The 24550-nt window shown below is 39.1% G+C and overlaps 1 protein-coding gene across 1 annotated transcript in view; it reads left to right on the forward strand.

Annotated features, from left to right (window-relative positions):
- The window catches only part of LOC150083169 (uncharacterized), a 292609-nt gene that overhangs the window by 238041 nt on the left and 30018 nt on the right, over positions 1–24550 (forward strand). The window contains exon 4 of the mRNA XM_090378413.1: positions 18644–18763. Within this exon, the coding sequence (XP_090234539.1) occupies positions 18644–18763 (120 nt within the window). The remainder of the gene's footprint in view (positions 1–18643; positions 18764–24550) is intronic.

Here is a 24550-nt window from a genome sequence, read left to right on the forward strand (position 1 = left end):
TTTACCAGACATGGCATCTCTTTATTCTATTAAATTAAAAACTTTATAACACGATTGGCAAAAACTGCATATGGCTGTCACTATTATTAATTATTATTTAATTTATTAATAGCACAATTAATAAAAAATGTTAGTGTAATAAATTTCTAACACGTGTACATGCCGTAAACAACAACCAACTGAATGCTTTATCGCATGGACCTTTACCTCCTGCTTTCCCGAGTGGCTACTTTGAGGGCGAGAACCTTTCTCGTTTCTGATACAGATGCGCTAATTGCTGATTAGCTCAGATTGTTCTTGATCATGTGAACAGTGCATGATACATAGTACAGTATAATGCCCATAAATTTTGTCTGATGATTTTAAACTTTCAATTTATAAAAAAATTGCAAAAATAAATAAATAAAAATGGCTTTTTGGTTAGTAACCGGCATTATTGTGAATCGGCACAAAACAAGGACTACCTGTATATGATATCAAAATTATTTTTTGCATCCAGTTCCTTCGTTACTGCATTATAATATCCAACCAGATTGGATATTATCAGATATATCCCTTAACAAATCCATGCTGTGACGGCAGTATAAGTGCATTCCTGTCTAGATGATCCAGCATTACTTCTTTAACCAGAGACTCTCATTATTTTCCTCTGAACAGAAGTTAAGTTAACAGGTTTGTAATTATTCATATCACTCTTTGATCCCTTTGTGAATTTTGGATACATTTTCATATCTCCTGTCCTTGATGCAAAGATGCATTCATTCACCCCAGGGGCTCACATCTGTTGAGTATGGGCTTGGCACACCCAGGGTCTTGAGCTGGTTATCATCATTCTTCTCTTTCTTGGTGATTTCTTTCTACTTCTGACTCTCTCTCTCTCTCTCTCTCTCTCTCTCTCTCTCTCTCTCTCTCTCTCTCTCTCTCTCTTTGGCTGATGCAGCTAAGCCTCAGGCTTCCTTGTACCATGCGACTAATAATAATAATCACTCGTGAGAACTAACTAACTAAATAAATAAATAAATAAACCACTGTACATAAGCCGAAGCTAAAAGTCCACCTCCATAGATGGATGATGTCGCAGATAAATATTATTCATACTGCATTGAGTGTGGCGCAGGATAAAGTCACTCGCATTCAGGCCTTAAGCAGAGGGTTCGGTTCGAAAAGTTGGAGACAGTCTCCCGAGCAAGACAGTGAAGCAAGTGGCACTGTCCCCGTAAGGCTACCACAAAAGAAGGGCAAGACCATCCAGCCTCACCAACTGGAAGTGTTTCCTACGCAACTGCACTAGTGACCACCCAGGAAGGAAGAAAACACCAATGTATGAAGTGGAGCATTGAAATGAATACATACATCATGCGAGCATACTATGAAATAACCAGGCTAGAGACCGATACGACAGTGTACAGATTGAAACTACATACCAAGTGGTTAGAACGATACCTGGATATTCAGGTCACCGAACAGCGATTAACAGACCAGAGAAGGACCATCGTTACGAAGAACCCAATAGCTCCTGCCATCTTGGAAAAAATCAAGCAGGATGTCAGCAATCTGCTACAAAGCACAAAGAATATGGTCAATATGGAACCACAGGAGGAAGAAGAAATACAACCCAGAGTAGCTGAAGTGGAAAGAGACAAAGTCGTGCTATCCAGAATAGAAGATGAGTGGAAGAAGGCCCTAACAGAATTAGAAGGAATGGACCCCATAAGAACCCACGTGATACCTAAGCAGAGGCTAAATAAATCCTGTGAAGAGTAACAGACCACCTTAATCGGCAAATAATACCACATTACCTTGACAACAATGGTGCAACGCTGGAGGCTATCCACAAAGCCGTATACTGTGCTGCCATAGCAGCCACTAGGATTAATGGAAAAAAAAACAGGAGAGACCAGCAGCAGAAGAACCGAAAACAGAAAGAACCGCCAGCTTAGGAAAGAAGACTTCAGCAGAATATAGAAGAATTAAGAGTCAAGATAGGTCAGTTAATCCAGTACCAACAGGGTAATAGAAGTAAGAAATTGATTGGAAAGGTGAAGAGCATCCTCAAGAGAGACAGCGCCCACAGCAAACATGAGACCAGAAATCAGAGAATAGGAGAATATTTAGATACACTGAAGCAGAACCTCCTTGCACTCAGCAAGAGACTACAATGATACAAAGAGAGCTTCCAGAGGAAAATAAACAACCAAATCTTCGATGAGGATCAAAGAGCCTTCTACAGGAAACTAGGTGAAGATGAGAAAGCAGGAAACAGACCACCCGAGAAGAAGGTGATCAAAGAGTTCTGGGAAAATATCTGGAGCAGTGAAATAAGACATAACAGCAAAGCACCCTGGATAGAAGTAGAATGGAAGAAAACAAAGGACATACAAGAAATGAGAGTGGGAGATTCGAGAAGAAGAAGTAAAACAGTCGATCAGGAACACCCACAACTGGTGAACCCCGGGAATTGATAACATCCACAACTACTGCTACAAGAAGCTCACCTGCACACACACAAGCACCTAGCGGAGCAGTTCACTCGAATGATAAGGCACCCGGAGACAATCCCGAAGTTTCTCACTGAAGGAGTCACATATCTGAAGCCTAAAGATGAAGACACAAGAAACCTGGCGAAATACAGGCCAATCACATGCCTCCCAACAATGTACAAGATCCTGACCAGCTGCATAACTAAGAAGATATCAGACCACTTAGAGAGTCAGAACATAGTGGCTGAACAGCGGAAAGGATAGAAGCGGAGGAGCAAAGGATGCAAGGAGCAATTAACCATAGATGCCGCAGTTATGGAGCAAGCCTTCAAGAAGCACCGCAACCTATACATGGCTTACATCGATTACCACAAGGCCTTCAACTCCGTATTTCATAGCTGGCTAATAGAGACCCTGAAGATCTACAAGGTCAATCCGATAGTGACAAACTTCCTAGGAGCAACAATGGCAAAATGGAGTACCACCATTAAGGTCGAGAACATCACAACCAGGCCAATCCCCATTAGAAGAGGAATCTTTCAAGGAGATGCAGATGCTCTGAGCCCACTATGGTTCTGTCTAGCACTCAACCCGCTATCCACCATGCTCAACGGCAGCAAGTATGGATATAACCTCAAAGAAGGAAGAAAGAACCTGTACACCCTCACCCACCTGATGTACATGGATGACATCAAGCTCTACGCGGCAACTGAGAAGCAACTCCAGCAACTACTCCGGATCACCGAAGAATTCAGTAAGGACATCAGGATGGAATTTGGTCTAGAAAAATGCAAGACCCACACACTGCACCAGGGAAAATTAGCTGCTGACTGGTAATGAGATCGAAGCTATGACAGAAGGAGAGACCTACAAATACCTAGGGATAATGCAGGCTGAACAGTTGGAACAGAAGCAAATCAAGAAGTGCCTGACTGCAAAATACCATCAGAAACCTGCTGAAAACAAAACTGAACAGAGGAAACACAGTTAAAGCCATAAACACCTATGCAGCTCCAGTAATAACATACACATTTGGGATCATAGATTGGACTAACACCGAGCTAGAAGATATCATGCAAAAGAGGACAGTGATGACCAAGAGTCGCCAACACCACCCGAAGTCAGCAGTGGAGAGAATAATAATACCTCGGAAAGAGGGAGGAAGGGGCCTGATAGACCTGACAGAACAACAGAAAACAGCGATAGTTGGTTTTTTTTTTTTTTTTTTTTAGGAGCATTAGCAACTAAGGCCATATTGCTCCGGGATATGCGGTGGTCATTCCCTGACCTTTCCGCATCCTCCGTATTTGGTGGTGATGGGCTCGAACCCCGGTCTAATCAATAAGCGTGTGCTACGCACTGCTGCTCCTTCCCACCTGGCTACGGAGGCGCCACCACGATAGTTAACCTGAAAGATTACTTCAAGAACAACACAACACCAGTCCACCAGGCCATACGGAAGATAGATAAGTAGTATACCCCACTCAACTTAAGCAAGGAAACCCTTCCCGCCCAAACGGTACAAGAAACGAAGATAGAAAAATGGGCAAAGAAGACACTCCATGGCAGACACTACAATGACCTCCATCAGGGTCCTGAGCTGGATATCATCATTATTCTTCTCTTTCTTTGTGATTTCCTTCTACTTTTCTCTCTCTCTCTCTCTCAGGGAAACTCAGAAATTTTTTTTTTTTGGCTGGTGCAATATAAGCCTCAGGCTTCCTTGCACCATATGGCTAATAATAATAATAATAATAATAATAAGATCACATCGATAACATTGCTTCCAGTGCATGGCTCACAAGCGGGACGCTCTTCCCCGAGACTGAAGGATTCATGCTGGCCATCCAAGACCAGGTAATCAACACCAAAAACTATATAAAATACATCTCAAAGGAGCCCAGATGACAGAATGTCAGATGACACATTTCGACGATGCCACCTGGCCTCATAAACTATCCAACACATCACCGCGGGGTGCAAGGTGATCACTCAGACTGAGTACACTCATAGACACGACCAGGTAGCCAGGATAATACATCAGAAGCTAGCGAGGAAATACCAGTTCACCAAAGAAAGTGTACCATACTACATGAACCACAGGCAGTACTAGAGACCCGAACCCACAAGCTGTACTGGGACTACACCATAATAACAGATAAGACCATCCCGCACAACAGACTGGACATAACCCTTGTGGACAAGATGGAAAAGGCTACCTACCTGATTGACATTTCAGTGCCGAACACTAGTAATGTCCAGAAAACCCATGAGGAAAAAATTAGGAAGTACACGAACCCGAGACCAAGGCGATGTGGCATATGCAAGATGTATCAACCATCCTAATCATCGTGTCAACAACCGGTATGGTACCAAAGAATCTACATAGCAGCCTAGCAGCAATAAGTCTCCCAGAGAACACCTACAAGGAACTCCAGATAGTCGCAATCCTGAACACCTGTAGGATAGTCAGAGATTTCCTCAACCGACAGTAACATCAGACATTACAACCATCCTGTGTACTTGGTAGCAGTACCCGTCACAGAGTGGAATCCCCCAATCAGGGAGAAATAATATAATAATAATAATTATGGTTAAGGATTTGCTTACCTTCTTTGCTGTTCCAGTGCCCCAGAGTATCTCCCCACAGAAGCCACCTACAAGGAAGCCATGCATAAAGGACTCTTCACATATATAAGCTGCAGGGAACATGCTAAAAGAGCTACCCTCACAATGTAAGGGCTGATGGATCTTGCCGTGATGATGCCCACCATAACCTGAAAAGCAGCAACTTATACTGCATGATAGAAAAGATGGGGAGATTTTCAGGCAGGCTAAACATGGTTTCACTTTTTCATGTTTCCATTAAGTAGTATTGCAACAGCTGATAAAGGTCATCAACATTTAGTTTTGTCTAGTTTCACAGTGCCACCGACCATTCCTCTGTGTGGTGTGGATGCCATACTTAAACCCTTGCTTATGTTGGTTAATACCTGGTGGTCACTACCAATGTATTAAGTTTTCATTATATTTTGCTTATGCCTTCACCAGTGTGAAGGCATAAGCAAATTTGATTGTCACAGAGCAACAGGACTCTTCCAAAATTCAACATGCTTGATATATTGTTTTAGAATTCCAGTGAGGAAGTTTAAAAATCAGTATGTCAAGTGTTTTGACATATTGTTGGTCTTAACTATCTATCACTTACTGAAATAATTTCCAAACAAATCTTAGAGATTATGGGTTTTGGCCTGAATTTAGGCTATACATTTTAAGAAACTTAATTTTTTTCTACTATTCCTAAAATACTCACATACTGATTCAAATAATGTGTCTGTTGAGTATTATTCTCATAAAACTCAAGATAACTCTCAACACTGTGTTTAGCAAAAAATAAATTACATTAAAAGAGCACAAAAAAAATAAAAATATATGGACAGAAAGCAATCTAAGAATATATAATTTAAACAAATATAACAGAACCTCAAAAATACAGTTAATTACACTTTTTGAATATTTCTCCAAGGGTAGTCAACCATAAAAAGGCAAAGGAAAAATAAACTGTCTGGACCAGAAAAAGCACCAAAGGCACCCATTTTATGTATTATGTTCATTAATAATTTTCAAACACCAATTTCATTTTACATGTCACTGTTAATATATATTTGCAATGTATAAAATCATTTCAGTTTGCTAGACCTTTAAAAGACCTTTATGCCAAACATGATCAAAGGCCTTAGAAATGTCAAGAGCAACTTGTTTGAGCTTCACCAAACTTTTCCATTAAATTTGTCCTTACATGGGCAACATAAGCCAATATATCACCAGTGGATTGACACTGATGGAATCCATACTGGCGATCATTGATCAGATGGAAGGTTTGATATAGTTTTGTAGTTGGTGGCTAATGGATTTCTTCATTACTTTGGTTAGAATATAGAGTTAAGGGCAGTGGGATGATAATTAGATAGGAGGGATTTGTCACCCTTTTTATCAACTGGCTGAATATGAGCAAATTTATATGCAGAAGGAATATACCAGTGGAAGAAGAAAGTGTAAAAAGGAAACACAGAACAAGAATAGCTCAGGAGCACAGATTTGAGGATAAGTCGGAAAATACCATCAGTACCTGTAACTTTCTTCTAATCAAGATTGTGCAAAATTCTTCTGGCATTCTTTTCTTGGAAGGCTACAGGAGGCATTGAGCAGAGTGTACTGGGGAATAGTAAGAAGTGGTTTACCAAGATTGTTAGAACCAGAATTAGAGGGAAAAAGCAGGATGCTAGTGAGTTGACTTTATCTTTAGCAGAGGAGGAAATAGAACCATCAGATTTTAACAGAGGTGGAAGTACAGATGGTCAAAAGATGTTGAACAGAATGCTGGACTACTATTTGAACAAGTGAGTTTTATACTCTGTCTCTTCAAAATCTATTTCGGACTGATTAATAACTGCTCTAAATTTTTTCAAGCTTTAATGTAGCCAGAAAATGAACCTGAGATTTGGATGTGAGCCAATTGCAATATGTAACATTTTTATCTTGAACAGCCAAACACATTTATTGGAAAACCAGGGTTTTGATAAAGGATTTCATCTCTACAAGAATTTCACTAACATGATTTGAGCAGACATTGACTTTACAATCTGCCAAGGAAAATAAGAATTGAAATCTGTGAGATCATCCTCCTATTTGCATTCTTGTAATGTGCATGAGATAAAGGAGAACCAGTGGAAAAGAGACCATCATTAAGTTCTGATCCAAGATGCCTAGAGTACCACTCACCGCAATAATATACTTTTTTTAAAGGTTTGTTCATTAGAAAAAAGATCAAGAGTATTTAGTGTGTGGTTAGGGTTGTCTGTAGGTGAATGAACAATCTGGGATGTGATTATTCCCTTGTATAAGGCATTGGTCAGGCCACACCTTGAGTACTGTATACAGGTCTGGAGGCCTCATTTCAAGAAGGATGTAGAGCTGCTGGAACAAGTACAGAGAAGGGCAACAAGATTAGTGAATGGAACAAAGGGTTGCTCTTACAAAGAAAAGCTTAAGTTTTGCAAATTACAGAGTCTGGAGACTAGGCATCGGCTAGTCTCCAGGCTCTGATAGAGGTGTATAAAGCCTTGAATGGTTTGAGCATGCTCAGTGCTGATGGGATTCTTCCTCTTGCTCAGAATAATCGCCTGAGAGGGCATAAATTCAAATTGAGGAAGGACGGATGTCGGATAGATGTGCGGAAATTTGCCTTTAGATAGCGGGCAGTTGGTTTGTGGAATAGACTTCCATCACTTGTTGTTGAAGTTGATAGCCTAAACAAATTTAAGGCTCAGCTGGACAGGTATTTTGAACGAACGGAGGGGTGAAATGGGAGTAGTGGTTGCGTTTTTTTTTTTTTTTTTTGGCTGATGCTGCATAAGCTTGCTTTCTTGCATCATATGCCTCTACTAATGCTAATCTGTGTGTGGTCTTTAATAATTGTGAAGTCATTTGATGCAAAGCCTTAGCATCTTGACCAGTTTGGTTCGTATGCCCAGACACGATAAGAGGGAGTATATGATGAGAGCCTTGTCGATCAATTCGGCCCTGGAAAGATTGTGCAAGGCTCAGGGGGTAAAATTCTTTTCAGCCTGGTCTGTACTTGTTAACAGAACAGACTGCTTCTACAGGGATGGGATACACTTAAATAGAAAGGGTGCAAAAATATTTGCTGATGCTATCGAGGCAGTGTTAGGTGAGTCGGAAAACTGCTAGTTTGGGTGGATACAAGGACTAATAGATTAACAGTAGCCATTGGCAGAGGTGAAAGTGATTCTTGCACTGCTTCTATTGGAATGAGTAGAAGCCTGGAAAACAAGATGCAGGATATTTCAGAGACTACTGGGAGTCATTGCGGTACAAGTAAACACATGGGTAGTGTTAGGGTAGCTAAGAATAGGAACAGGTGCATGTATACTTGCATGTACACCAATTCTAGGAGTTTGGTAAATAAATTTGATGATTTGAGGTATTGCTCAAAACATCAAAGGCAGATATTGTTGGGATATCAGAGACGTGGTGTCACACAGATATAAGGAATGCAGAACTGGAATTTGGGGAGTACAATGTGTACTCCCCAAATAGAAGCACATAAAATCCAAGGAAGTGAAGCCAGTCGACATCGCTGGACAGTGCAGTGTCGAGTCAGTTTGGTGTGACATAAGCATTAGGAAATCAAAATTGAGAGTGGGAGTGTGCTATAGGCCTTAATGACTCTGATGAGTATAATAAGACACTGTACAGGGAAATAGAGTGGGCCAGTAAATCAGACAGTCTTATAATGGGGGATTTTAATTTCCCAGATATTGACTGGAATTTGTGGGTTGGTCACTCACACACTAGCAAGGCTTTTGTGGATTTATTGGATGATTGTTTTCTACATCAGCATGTTCGGGAGGCAACTAGAGGGAGTAATACTCCTGATTTGATTATCAGTAGTGATTCTTCATGCATTAAGAATCTGCAGATAAAGGAACCACTAGGTGGCAGTGATCACAGTGTGCTGAAGTGGGATTTACTCAAAGAGGTAACTACCATCAGTGGTAAAGGGAAGGGTTTTTGCTTTCGTAAAGGCGACCATGATGGTCTGAGACATTATTTAAATTCTATACAATGGGACCAAGTGATGATGTTACCAACAGCAAATTCAAAATGGGAAGCATTCAAAGAACTTATCTTGGAAGCTACTAGGCTTTACATACCAACTAAGATATATTGTTCAAGGTTTAGGCCTAAATGGATGTCAGATGAACTAATGAGACATATGGCAGAGAAGAAAAATGCATGGGATTCGTATAAATTACCATGTGACACAGAACCTTTTACAGATATAAGTTGATCTGTAATCAAGTTACAAAGGAGGTTAGGCAGACGAAGGCAGATTATGAGAAATCTTTGGCAAAGGATGCAAAGAAAAACAGCAAAGAGTTCTTTACTTAGGTAGCTAACAAACTAAATGAATATTTTGCATCGACATCCACACATGAGCAGTTATTCAGCGAGGGGAATGCCAGAGGTGTATTCAACTCTGGCAGTAAGCTAGATAATCTTGAAATAACTGAGAGTAAAGTGGAGGAGAAATTGTTGAAGATAAACACAAGAATAACACCTGGGGTGGATGGGATCTATCCAGTTATATTAAAGGAGGCAGGAAAGGAAGTAAGCAAACCCTTAGTCATAATTATGAGGGCTTCTTTGGACTCAGGGGAGATACCCATAGACTGGAGATGTGCAAATGTGACCCCAATTCACAAAGGAGGATCAAAGGCTGACACAAGTAATTATAGACCTGTGAGTTTAACTTCTGTTCCAGGAAAATTAATGGAGGAATGGTTAAAGAAGCACTGCAGGATCATCTAGACAAGACATTCAGTTATAGCTCGGACACAGCATGGTTTTTTAAGGGAAAGTCTTGCCTGACCAATTTGATTGGATACTATGATGCAGTCACAAAAGAACTGGATGCAGGGAATAACTTTGATATTATATACTTGGATCTTAGAAAGGTTTTTGATACTGTTGCACATGGAAGACTGATGCACAAATTGGGGCAGTGTGGCACAGGAGGCAAATGTCTGCAATGGATAAAGGGGTGGTTGAGAGGGAAAAGACAGCGAGTGGTAATCAATGGATACTGCTCATCGTGGACTAATGTTATTAGTGGAGTCCCTCAGGGTTCAGTGTTGGGTCCATTATTGTTTTCTGTATTTATAAATAATATTAATGATGGTATATCAAGCTTAATGTCCAAGTTTGCAGACGATACAAAGGTTGGCAGGGTTGTTAAGGACACTACTGACACTATGCTGCTGCAACAGGATCTGGACAGGTTGAGCAGATGGGCTGAGAGGTGGCAAATGAAGTTTAACATTGACAAATGTAAAGTATTATATATGGGAAACAGCAACCCCAGGGTAATGTATCAACTCTGTGGTACTACACTGACAGTGGTAGAGAATGAAAAGGACCTGGGGGTAATTATGCAGGCAGATATGAAGTTCTCTGAGCAGTGCAGACGAGCTGCAAGAGTAGCTCATGGTGTGTTGTCAATGATATACAGGAATTTTTCTAACAGGGATAAGGAGGTGATTATTCCCTTGTATGAGGCAATGGTCAGGCCACACCTAGAGTACTGTATACAGGTCTGGAGGCCTCATTTCAAGAAGGATGTAGTGCTGCTGGAACGAGTACAGAGAAGGGCAACAAGATTAGTGAATGGAACAAAGTGTTGCTCTTACGAAGAAAGGCTTAAGTTTTGCAAATTACAGTGTCTGGAGACTAGGCACTGGCGAGGTGATCTGATAGAAGTGTATAAAGCTTTGAATGGTTTGAGCATGCTCAATGCCGATGGGATACTTCCTCTTTCTCAGAATAATCAGCTGAGAGGGCATAAATTCAGATTGAGGAAAGACAGATGTAGGATAGATGTGCGGAAATTTGCCTTTAGCCAGCGGGTGGAACAGACTTCCATCCCTTGTTGTGGAAGTTGATAGCCTAAATAAATTTAAGGCTCAACTGGACAAGTATTTAGAACGAACGGAGGGGTGAAGTGGAAGTGTTTTTTTTTTTTTTTCTGTTTTTTTTGGCTGATGCATCATATGCCTCTACTAATCCTAATGACCAGAAAATTGGTTCGAGCCTGTCACCACCAAATACGGAGGATGCGGAAAGGTCAGGGAATATCCTTGAGCTATGTGGCCTTAGTTGCTAATGCTCCTAAAAATCAAATAACAAACAAACAAATAAACCAGAAAATTGAAGCTAGCTGGAAAGGGAAATTGGTTCACTGTTACACTGTTAGGAATGTTAGAGTGAAAAAAGTTGAGTGTCAAAAAAGGAAATCAAAGAGTTCTAAATGATTGGTGGAGTTTGGTGATTGATAGATGCAGCAAATGAATTTGACAGATTAGGATAGAGATATTTTAAGCCAAAGAAGATTTCTAAGAGGTGATTTCAAATGACAGGGAGTATCAGAGTGGACATACACAGGATCACGTCAATTTATTATACGACAGTTTGGTGCATGATAATTTGCTGTAGCAAGAATTTGGAGTACTACAGTTCGGTGTTATTTTGTGAAATTTGGCTCAATGTGACAGTTTGGTAAAAGACAATTGGTGGCTATGAAAATTGGATAAATTCTTTGGGAGAATTCGGTGTATAGCAAAGCAAGACAGAAAATGCTAACTTTTACCATGCCGTGCTGTAAATGGTAAATTTAGTGATCACAATACCGTGATCTTTTATATTTTTGGTGGAGTGTATTGTCTACCTTCCTTTTTTCAGCTAAGGTAAAGAAAAGCCAACATGAGAACCACGGGAAACTTCAGAAAACTTTTATGGATCAGAAGCGTTTCCCGGTACCGCAGCTTACTCCCTGCATTCTCAGTAATCAGATGGTGTGTGTTATCGGTAGTGAAAATAGAAGTCGATAACGATGTATTGATTAGTTTTTTCTTATTATTAAAAGCAGATTATCAGAGTTCATGAGTGGGCTGAAATTTACTTATGGGTACACCCTCCAGACTGCCTCAGTCTTAGGGTGTTTATCCCCCCTACCCGCTGATTTAACCTGATGAGAAAACAACTTCTACAGATGGTGCATATTATCAGTAATTGCAGTAGAAGTCATTTTGCTATCGGGTTAAAACAGTGGGAAGGGGGATAAACACCCCAAGACTAAGGCAGCCTGGAAGGTGTATCCGTAAGTAAATTTCAGCCGTGAAGGCATTACACTCTTGAACTCCAATAATATGCTTTTAATAATGAGAAAAAACTAATACATCGTTATCGACTTCTACTGCCATTACCGATAACACACACCATTTGTTTACCAAGAATGCAGGGAGAAGCTGCGGTACTGGGAAATGCGTTTGACCAATAAAAGTTTCTCATGGTTCTTGTGTTGGCTTTCTTTACCTTCACTGCAAATTCTACTCCTTTTAGGAGATCATGTTAAAAAAGCCATGGAGAGATTTAAGATTGGGATACAAGTGAACCTTGTTTGCGCTTTGCTTTCTGTTTTTTTTTTTTAGAATTACACATGCATGTGGGGGGGGGGGGCAGGAGTTGTTCCAGAGACCAAAAGTTCAGATCATTAATGGATGTTGACTGGGTAATGTGCGTCTTTTCACATTTAATTTGCAATCGATACTGTAGTTTTTATTGAAAGAAGTCAGTGGTTGGCTAGTACTGTGGATGGGGTGGGTAAGCTTACCTAACAAAAAAATTAATAAATAATCTAATCTGGATTAAAGGTGTTATAATGTTTGGAGTCGTGCTGAAATAGTCATACTCGCTTTCCAACCTATCTATGAAAAGAAAGGTCAGCATAAATCCTTTTATACAAAATAAATGGATAAAAAATATATTATTTTCTTTTTTTCTAAATTTTTGCATTCTCCTTTCTAAGTCACCAAAATTTCTCTTGTTTCTTAAACCTTTTACTTCACTGATTTTACTAATTTTTTATCTTTGTGTGATACACTGAATTGTGGCCACCAATTTCCTTTCACCAAATTGTCACATACAGTGAAATGTATTTCTCCAAATTGTTTTGTACACTGAACTGTCATGCACAGACTTGTCACATTCATCGAATCGTCGCATACACTGAACTGTCGTGCAACGAATCATCTTGCAGTGAATTGATGTGGATCTGATATACATACATGTATTACCTTTGAAGTAAAAGGAATCATACAGCAAATAATTAGGACAACTGAGATTTGGGATTCTGTCAGAAAAATTAAGTGGTGTTGGCAGATTGTAATTGGAAATAGACATTATTGAGATTGGAACTGACACCACATATATTTGTAAAATGAATGAGGAATTATTTGTGATGTTTAGATCTTTTCACAGAGTTTGTTCTGTTAGTTTGACCATGTTGTATTTAGAAGTAGAGGGAGGATATGTATTAAATTACGGAAATTTTGGTGATGGTGTGCACATGGCAAGAAAATATCCAGCTACTTGATGTAATATGAATGCCCTCTCTTCCCCCCCCTCCCCAACACACACTACTCATACTCCTTCCAGTTACTATCTGACATAGTAGAGGCAGCAAAATTATACACTTGCTGATCCAGAAGCTTCCTACCAATAGGTCCGGTCCAGTGGATTATCTTGTGGCTGGCTTGTGAACACCATTTCAGAGCTGTATCCTCAAAATGTAAAGAAGAAGATCGGATCTCATCATGATAGCCATCATAACCTACACCTCAATTATACTGAATGATGGAAGAAATGGGAGTTAGAGCTTTGCTCTGGAGACCAAACGTGGGTTTCATCACTTAAAGTCTCCAGTAAACAAAGTTGTGGTATTGCACTGGTTGATGCAGTTCATCTACACCTCATATTGCCCTGCTAAAATTGAATTTCTCCATACTCACAGTCTTAATTACTCATCCAGATAACTTATTCTAGTAATTAACAACTTTCTGGCTAAAAGAAAACTTCCTACAATATAGTGTAAACCTCTTCCCCCATAATTTAAATTTATGGCACTTAGCATTAGTAGAGGCATTTGATGCAAGAAAGCAAGATTATGCAGCATCAGCCAAAAAAAAAAAAAAAAAAACCACTTCCACTTTACCCCTCTCTTCGTTCGAAATACCTGTCCAGCTGAGCCTTAAACTTATTTAGGCTATCAACTTCCACGACAAGGGATGGAAGTCTGTTCCACCAACCAACCACCCGCTGGCTAAAGGCAAATTTCCACACATCTATCCTACATCTATCTTTCCTCAATTTGAATTTATGCTCTCTCAGGTGATTATTCTGAGCAAGAGGAAGAATCCCATCAGCATTGAGCATGTTCAAACCATTCAAGGCTTTATACACCTCTATCAGATCACCTCGCTGGTACCTAGTCTCCAGACACTGTAATTTGCAAAACTTAAGCCTTTCTTCGTAAGAGCACCCCTTTGTTCCATTCACTAATCTTGTTGCCCTTCTCTGTACTTGTTCCAGCAGCTCTACATCCTTCTTGAAATGAGGCCTCCAGACCTGTATACAGTACTCTAGGTGTGGCCTGACCATTGCCTTATACAAGGGAATAATCACCTCCTTATCCCTGCTAGAAAAATTCCTATATATCATTGACAATACACCATGAGCTACTCTTGCAGCCCATCTACACTGCTCAGAGAACTTCATATCTGCCTGCACAACCACCCCCAGGTCCCTTTCATTCTCTACCACTGTCAGTGTAGTACCACAGAGTTTATACATTGCTCTGAGGTTGCTGTTTCCCATATGTAGTACTTTACATTTGTCAATGTTAAACTTCATTTGCCACCTCTCAGCCCATCTGCTAAACCTTTCCAGATCCTGTTGCAGCAGCATAGTGTCAGTAGTGTCCTTGACAACCTTGCCAATCTTCATATCATCTGCAAACTTGGACATTAAGCTTGATATACCATTATCAGTATCATTTATAAATACAGAAAACAATAATGGACCCAACACTGAACCCTGAGGGACTTCACTGATAACATTAGTCCACGATGAGTAGTGTCCATCGATTACCACTCTCTGTCTTCTCCCCCTCAACCACCCCTTTATCCATAGCAGCAATTTGCCTCCAATGCCACACTGCTCCAATTTGTGCAGCAGTCCTCCATGTGCAACAGTATCAAAAGCCTTTCTAAGATCCAAGTATATAATATCAAAGTTATTCCCTGCATCCAGTTCTTTTGTGACTGCATCATAGTATCCAATCAAGTTGGTCAGACAAGACCTGCCCTTAACAAAACCATGCTGTGTCTGAGCTATAACTGAATTCTTGTCTAGATGATCCTGCAGTGCTTCTTTAACCAGTGCCTCCATTAATTTTCCTGGAACAGAAGTTAAACTCACAGGTCTATAATTACTTGTGTCAGCCTTTGATCCTCCTTTGTGAATTGGGGTCACATTTGCACATCTCCAGTCCATGGGTACCTCCCCTGAGTCCAAGGAAGCTCTCATAATTATGGCTAAGGGTTTGCTTACTTCCTTTGCTGCCTCCTTTAATATAACTGGATAGATCCCATCCACCCCAGGTGCTATTCTTGTGTTTATCTTCAACAATTTCTCCTCCACTTTACTCTCAGTTATTACAAGATTCTCTAGCTTACTGCCAGAGTTGAATACACCTGTGGCATTCCCCTCGCTGAATAACTCCTCATGTGTGAATGTAGATGCAAAATACTGGTTTAGATTGTTAGCCACCTGAGCAGGATCCTCAACTGTTGAACCATCAACATCCAGTGCACCAAACTGATTCATCCCTTTCCTTCTTGAGTTTAAATAGGTAAAGAAGTCTTTTCTGTTTTTCTTTGCATCCTTTGCCAAGGATTTCTCATAATCTGCCTTTGCCTGCCTAATCTCCTTTGTGACTTGGTTACAGACCAACGTATATCTATCATAAGCTTCCATGTCACCCATTAATTTGTATGTATCCCATGCATTTTTCTTCTCTGCCATATGTCTCATTAGTTCATCTGACATCCATTTTGGCCTAAACCTTGAACAATATTTCTTAGTTGGTATGTAAAGCCTAGTAGCTTCTAAGATAAGTTCTTTGAATGCTTCCGATTTTGAATTTGCTGTTGGTAACATCATCAGTTGGTCCTTTTGGAATCATTTATAATAGTGAAAATTTTGCCTTCCTCCATTCATATTATATTCCCCAAGGCTCTGTAGCCCACATATTCAAAGTCTGGTACCCATCTTGCAAAGCAGGGGGTGTACAGTTGCCTTATGGAATGTGATAATGACTTCCCTGTCTCTTATATGAGGAACAAAGAAAGGAATTGTCAGTTGAGATAGGTCAGTGTTCTTCCCAGGACCTATTGAATGGGCGCACCGTCCAGTGAATTTAACTGACCGCCTGGCTAAAATTTAAGTGATTCTCGTGGTACTGTATGGTACTGCTCACTGATCTCAATCAATATTAATTCAAATGTACTATGTGACCAAGATCAATGCAGGAGGTGCATTGATCTTGGTCACATAGTACATTCGATAATAATGTTAAATTATGCAATTAATTTTTGCTCTGGATTGCTTAAGTCACATTTATAAATAACAGAAAATTTTATAATATTGTGAAGTATTACACTTCCCCACCCGGCTACTTCATAATGCTACCCAGCTGGAAAAATTTTCTGGGGAGAACACTAGGTATATCTACTAAACAATCCTTGGAGCACATGCCCCAAGCTACACAATCAATGAACTCCTCCCTCATAGTGAAAATCACTTATGGCCATTTCCATATGAGTCATGATGTCCTTGAAATGAAATATTTGAAGTGGTTCTTGTGGCAAGAATCATTAAGGTAAGAAATGAACTGATAAAATATTATGGTATTTAAGCAGTTATCAAAACTGCTTAATTACTGTAATATTTTATAGTACTACACCGAACTTAAAAATTTAAGCTTACAAGATATATAGTGAAAAGAATATATAACATAGCATAATGCTACCCAGCTGTGTTGTGTTCTTTTCAGTAAACAAGTAAGAATTAAATTTACAAAAAGTTGCAGGAAAAAACTTTACAAAATTACTGAAATTAAAATTTACAAGATATCAAATTAAGCAAAAACAAAAATTTGTCAACCAAACTCTTAACCCAATCTTCTTTTAATATACTTGAATATAATCCAACTGAGGATACAGGCATAATGCTATCAGTATATGATAACACTCACGCAGATAATACGGAACTGGTTTGTGGACAAATACAAATACTGGTTTGTGGAGGAATTTATTGTCTTTAACAAGGAGCTAACCTTAAAATTTTATTATTGTGCTTGGATTCTTTAGTATTAATAATTTGCTTTGGTGTAACTTTTAAATTCATCAACCTAATTAGTTAAGCATGACTAAAGCAAGTGGGCATGCTTAACTCCCGTTATCATGCATTCAAGGGGACTGGCCCCTAAAGAACACCATAAGTGGGATCTCTCATTCACTACTTTGATTGTGGGACTGGAAAAAAGAGCACTAAAAGCAAGATAGTACTACAAGTGTGTGTGTGTGTGTGTGTGTGTGTGTGTGTGTGTGTGTGTGTGTGTGTGTGTGTGTGTGTGTGTGTGTGTTATAATGGGAGTTTATTGTATATCAGTATGGGTCTCCAATATTTGGAAATAGTTGGCATGTCTTCAGATGGTTGATATTTATGTTCATTGAGCAGATGAAATTTTGAAGTATGATAAAATATTTGAAATTGATCATACACATTGCTCATAATAAATGCGTCATATTATATTTTCGGTCTTGCCAGAAAGAACAGATTGGAATTCAAATATTCTTTCTCAGATAAAACATTAAAATCTATTTCAGTTTTGAAATGATAAAAATTGTCTTAGCTATAATTTTAGTGAGTTTTTTTTTGGTGGAAGGAGACCGAAGGAAGCTACTTCTTTGGTCTCTACCTAATAGAAATATTCTAAAGAAAATATGTTTACCTCATTTAAGTTCTCTCTCTCTCTCTCTCTCTCTCTCTGTGTGTGTGTGTGTGTGTGTGTGTGTGTGTGTGTGTGTGTGTGTGTTATAATGGGAGTTTATTGTATATCAGTATGGGTCTCCAATATTTGGAAATAGTTGGCATGTCTTCAGATGGTTGATATTTATGTTCATTGAGCAGATGAAATTTTGAAGTATGATAAAATATTTGAAATTGATCATACACATTGCTCATAATAAATGCGTCATATTATATTTTCGGTCTTGCCAGAAAGAACAGATTGGAATTCAAATATTCTTTCTCAGATAAAACATTAAAATCTATTTCAGTTTTGAAATGATAAAAATTGTCTTAGCTATAATTTTAGTGAGTTTTTTTTTGGTGGAAGGAGACCGAAGGAAGCTACTTCTTTGGTCTCTACCTAATAGAAATATTCTAAAGAAAATATGTTTACCTCATTTAAGTTCTCTCTCTCTCTCTCTCTCTCTCTCTCTCTGTGTGTGTGTGTGTGTGTGTGTGTGTGTGTGTGTGTGTGTGTGTGTGTGTGTGTGTGTGTGTGTGTGTGTGTGTGTGTGTGTGTGTGTGTGTGTGTGTGCGCGCGCGCGCGCACTGTAAATATGAAAGTTCTTAGCAATAAATGAAATCAGAACCTTAGGTTTTGCTTTCTTTAGAAACTTTGATGTGGCTTATAAGTGAGATCAAAGAAATCATCCTCAGAAGAATTATGGGTTTCAATTTGACTGAAGAGGAATCTTGCTCCCAAAAGATTAATAGTTTAATTGATTCCAATAGTATGTATAACCAATTTATTATTATTATTATTATTTTTTTAAATTACAAGTACATAAGACAAATATAAACTGGTTTTTTTGAGTTCCTCTCCCTGAGAAGTGTTAGATGATGGGAGGTACAGTACTCCAAATGTCGTTTTACAATTGCCTTATACAGTAGGATTATTACCTTCCTATCTCTACAGGATAGCATTCAATAAATCATTGATAGGACAGCATGTGCTTTCCTGGCTGCCTGTTTTCACTGTTCAGAAAACATCATATCTGCCCATATTGTAATTCCCTGATCCCTTTCCTCCTCCACTGTTTTTAATTCTACCCTACCAAGTGTATAAATTATTTGTGGTTTGTGGGTTGCTATTCCTCATGTGTACGACCTTCCATTTAGCAGCATTGAAACATAGCTGCCACTTCTCTGACCATCAGTGGTGTGCTGGAGCTGGCTCACATGAGCCAGTTCTTAAATTTTCAAGAATTTTGCGAGCCAGTTGTTAAACCGACAATGACCATAAATTGTTGGCACACACTTCAATCCACAGGTAGCCAGCAGAATTTGGGCAACAAGTTTGTAATCCACTGTGCTTATTTTGGCACCCTATGTGCTTCCTTTCCCCCACCCCTTCCTATGCAGCAGTCTGTGTAGGGATTATCTCAGCTAGCAATTTTGCAGGAATATTATTTCCAACAAACAGTCTGCTTCAGTCTCATCCCGTTTTCAAGCATTGTTAATCCACTGGAATGAAAATTACCATGGTGAAATTAACAAATTATTAATTTCTATCCTATCTACAAAATTGAAACTCCTAATATAAACAGAAGTGTTCTCTTTGATATCCCAACTTTAAAATAAAATTTAAAAAATCTATTAATCAACGCTAAAACAGCAAAAATGTACGTTCAGGTATGCATTTTCTAATTATTTTCGAGAAAAACAATCAGGCATTCACCTTGATTATTAGCATTAGCATAGGCACATGATGCAAGAAAGCAAGCTTATATAGCATCATCCAAAAAAAAACCCCCTTATTTCACCCATCCACTCGCTCCAAATGTTTGTCAAGTTCTGCCTTGAATCTATTTAAGCTATCAACTTACACAAAGACAGATGGAAGTTTGTTCCAGCAATCAACCACCCGCTGGCTAAAGGCAAACTTCCACACATCTATCCTACATCTATCTTTCCTCAATTTGAATTTATGCCCTCTCAGGTGATTATTCTGAGCAAGAGGAAGAATCCCATCAGCATTGAGCATGTTCAAACCATTCAAGGCTTTATACACCTCTATCAGATCACCTCGCTGGTACCTAGTCTCCAGACACTGTAATTTGCAAAACTTAAGCCTTTCTTCATAAGAGCACCCCTTTGTTCCATTCACTAATCTTGTTGCCCTTCTCTGTACTCGTTCCAGCAGCTCTACATCCTTCTTGAAATGAGGCCTCCAGACCTGTATACAGTACTCAAGGTGTGGCCTGACCATTGCCTTATACAAGGGAATAATCACCTCCTTATCCCTGCGAGAAAAATTCCTGTATATTATTGACAAGACACCATGAGCTACTCTTGCAGCTCGTCTGCACTGCTCAGAGAACTTCATATCTGCCTGCACAATTACCCCCAGGTCCTTTTCATTCTCTACCACTGTCAGTGTAGTACCACAGAGTTGATACGTTGCCCTGGGGTTGCTGTTTCCCATATGTAGTACTTTACATTTGTCAATGTTAAACTTCAAAGTATTCCATAATTCAAATTTATTTGCTATCCCTTGACAATCTGCCCAGTTCTTCTCACAATTCTTCTGAAGTTCAAATCAGTGCCTTTACTTTTAATTACTTCAACAGCTGATGATCACATGATCACTTCCTGATAATGGTTCCTGTACTTTAATCCCTGTGATGTCATCTGAATTGTTAGTAATGATAAGGTCAAGAATATTATAACCCCAGGTACTTTCCCTAACATTCTGGTACAAATAATAATCATGTAGTTTATTTAAAAAAGTTTTTTCCCATCATGACTTTCCCTCCTACTTATTCTAACCAATGTGGGGCTGATTAAAGTCACCCATAAAAAGGCATCCACATTTGCTTGCCCATTCCATCTGCATGTAAAGATGCTCATCATATTCTTCACAATCTTCTGGTCTGTAGATTACTCCCACTTTCATTGTTCCTTTGCTTCCGAGTAACATCACACAGATTCTATGGTGACAGACATAACTTGAGACCCAGCCAAAGGTTTTTTTGCACATTTGAGAAGAAGCATGACCCTGACATCCCTTGAATCATTTAGATTTCTATCCCAAGCTTTATCTTGCCTCTCATTTGAAACATTGTTACCTTAATAACATGTTATCAACACAGGCCATTATGGCAACAAACAAGAATTCATGAGGCCAGTGCAAGCATTACTTTGACCCATATCATCAGATAAATGCATTACTATGCTGGTATTGCACTACAGCCAGGCCTCGCATAACGCGAGTTCGATTAACACGATTTTCAGTTAACGCTATTTGAAAAATTATACCACTTTTCACTTTACGATGCAAATTTCCAGTTAAAGCGATCTTTTTTTTTTTTTTAATGCGATAGTTGAAAAAGATTTGAATTGCGCGTTAAGCTTACCGCGAGTCATATGGTCAATAAACAAACGTTTGCTTGCTGCCCTCCTCGGTGTGTTCCATCAACCATCGGAAGAAGATGTGATACTTATTATTAGCCATATGGTGCAAGGAAGCCTGAGGCTTATGCTGCACTAGCCAAAAAAAAAAATTCCCGAGTTACCCTGCGAGAGAGAGAGAGAGAGAGAGGAAGAAATCACCAAGAAAGAGAAGAATGATGATATCCAACTCAGGACCCTGGGTTTGCCAATCCCATACTCACCAGATGGGAGCCCCTGGGGTTTTGTTTGTCTCCTGCTAATAAAGTCAATGCACACTTGAATAAAAATTCAAATTTTTAAATGAGCCAGATGAAAATGTTACCGCTAAGGAGATAACAGTAAAAGAATTAGATGAAATCTTTCGTATCGCAGAGAACCTCAAACAAAAGGTTTGAGGTTCTCTGCGATATTTATTTCTCCAGGGCCCAGAGAAGATTGTTGTCGGCTATCGGAAATTGAGTGATGAAAAGAGAAAGTCAACACTGTTCAAATATTTCCGCAACAGTCATTTCTTCACTGTGTATTTTATGTCAGAGGTTCCCAAACTTTCTCGGTTCACGATTAGTGAACTTAGAACTTAGTGAAAAAATTACTTAGTGTCTCAGTAATTTTTTCAAGGCACACCCAGACCAAAAGAAATACCTAACAGTTCCGTTTAGTAGTTAGGTCCAAACAACTTAATAAGAAATGCTGAAACTGTGAACTACCACGAGCTAGTAGTTCGCACGGTGTCCGACAGATGTCGAGTATCGCTGTGTTTTTCTCGAAAATTTAAAATACTGTATTCCGCGGCGCATTTGGGAACCGCTGTTTTATGCAATAAACATTTAATTCCATAATTATTTTCATTATCTTTTACATTGTATACAGTTAAAAAGTTATTTAAAAAGGTATTTTTAAAATTCTTTATGGATATTCCAGAAGGTCAAGGACCAATTATAATTTTTCCTATTGATTATTATATTCGATTAACGTGTTTCTGTTTTGCACGATGCGCTCGCGGGACGAATTAATCGCGCTAATCGAGGCCAGCCTGTACTTCAAATAAATAACACTTCTCTAGTAGAGAAGACTACTGTTATTTATTTTCAGTGGATACCACCACCAAAACGATCGTTTCAAAGCTATTTGGCTTCATCATCAGTGAGTGAGCAGGTACCCTGGTGGTTTTCAGATGATACGAAGGTTGGTAGGGTTGTTAGTGACACTAATGACAGTACGCTGCTGCAAGAGGATCTAGAAAATTTGAGCAGATGGGCTGAGAGGTGGCAAATGAAATTTAACATTGACAAATGCAAAGTACCACATATGGGAAGCATTAACCCCAGAGTAACGTATCAACTCTGTGGTACTACACTGACAGTGGTAGAGAATGAAAAGGACCTGGGGGTAATTGTACAGGCAGATATGAAGTTTTCTGAGCAGTGCAGACAGTCTGCAAGAGTAGCTCATGGTGTCTTGTCAATGATATACAGGAATTTTTCTAGCAGGGATAAGGAGGTGATTATCCCCTTGTATAAGGAGATAATTGTGCAAGCAGATATGAAGTTTTCTGAGCAGTGCAGACAGTCTGCAAGAGTAGCTCATGGTGTCTTGTCAATGATATACAGGAATTTTTCTAGCAGGGATAAGCAGGTGATTATCCCCTTGTATAAGGCGATGGTCAAGCCACACCTTGAGTACTGTATACAGGTCTGGAGACCTCGTTTTAAGAAGGATGTAGAGCTGTTGGAACAAGTACAGAGAAGGGCAACAAGATTAGTGAATGGAACGAAGGGTTGCCCTTACGAAGAAAGGCTTAAGTTTTGCAGATTACAGTGTCTGGAAGCTAGGCACCTGCGAGGTGAACTGATTGAGGTGTATAAAGCCTTGAATGGTTTGAGCATGCTCAGTGCTGATAGGATTCTTCCTCTTACTCAGAATAATCACCTGAGAGGGCATAAATTCAAATTGAAGAAAGACAGTTGTAGGATAGATATGCGGAAGTTTTGCCTTTAGCCAGCGGGTAGTTGGTTGGTGGAACAGACTTCCATCCTTTGTTGTGGAAGTTTATAGTGTAAATAAATTTAAGGCTGAGCTGGACAGGTATTTGGAACGAATGGAGGGGTGAAATCGGAGCGGGTTTTTTTTTTTTTTTTTGGCATGCCTGTGCTAATGCTAACAAATGCAGAACTGAATTACCCTTCTCTCCTATCATTTCCCTTCTCTCCTATCATTTCCCTTAACCCTTAGGGTATCCTCAGTGATACTGGCAAAAACCCTTGCACCACTTTTGTTCAAATGAATACCATCCTACAAAATGGATACCTACTACCTACAAATGCGGGACATGCTGATAAAAAATCCCTCCCCTTCCAGAGCCTTGCAGATTTCCCCAAGTCTCAAGTTAATCCACAAGGCTTTCAACATATAGTCCCTCCTATTGTGCCTGGGAAGAATTGCAGATACATACACATTCTGACCTAATTCGCTGCATTTTTTTTAGCCTAGTCCTATATTTCTCCAACAGATGGTCTGGTCATCTTCACTCAATATTGTTAGTCCCCACATGAATAATTCTTTCTTTACCTCCCTTAAAATCTGACAATCTGTTGGTAACATCATCAGTTGTTGCTCCTGGCAAACACATTCTGGTTCTAGACTATCTATCTTTATTACAACAAATGTTACCCGTTTCTTTGACAATAGAGTCACCCAATAAAACTAGATCACCTTCGACAATAGAAAATAGCTTGTGAATTTTACTGTATTTTCTTTTTTTTTTGCTTTAACTAAATTTTATTTTCATTTTAATTTTCAAAATTTTATTCTCATTTTTATTTCTGTGTATGTTTTTATCCTTTGACTTGTGGTTTACATCAGCAGTGAAAACATGTGTTGCTATTTTGCTTACAATAATGGCTGTTGGTACTTGATGAGAAGCTGGTTTTATAAATTGTGTGGCAACATCTTTATTTTGTCAATTTTGTAATTATATATTTCTTATTACAGTCGAATCTCATTAATACAAAGATCAAGGGAACTAAATTTACATGCTTTGTATTAATGAGGTTTGTGTTCCCCAAATGTCAAAATTTTACCTTTTTTTTTTTTTTTTTTTTTTTTGTGCATTATCAAAGAATAAT

Source organism: Mastigoproctus giganteus, chromosome 7 (assembly GCF_048544385.1).
Source record: "Mastigoproctus giganteus isolate SK-2022 chromosome 7, ASM4854438v1, whole genome shotgun sequence".
Taxonomy (NCBI): Eukaryota; Metazoa; Arthropoda; class Arachnida; order Uropygi; family Thelyphonidae; genus Mastigoproctus; species Mastigoproctus giganteus.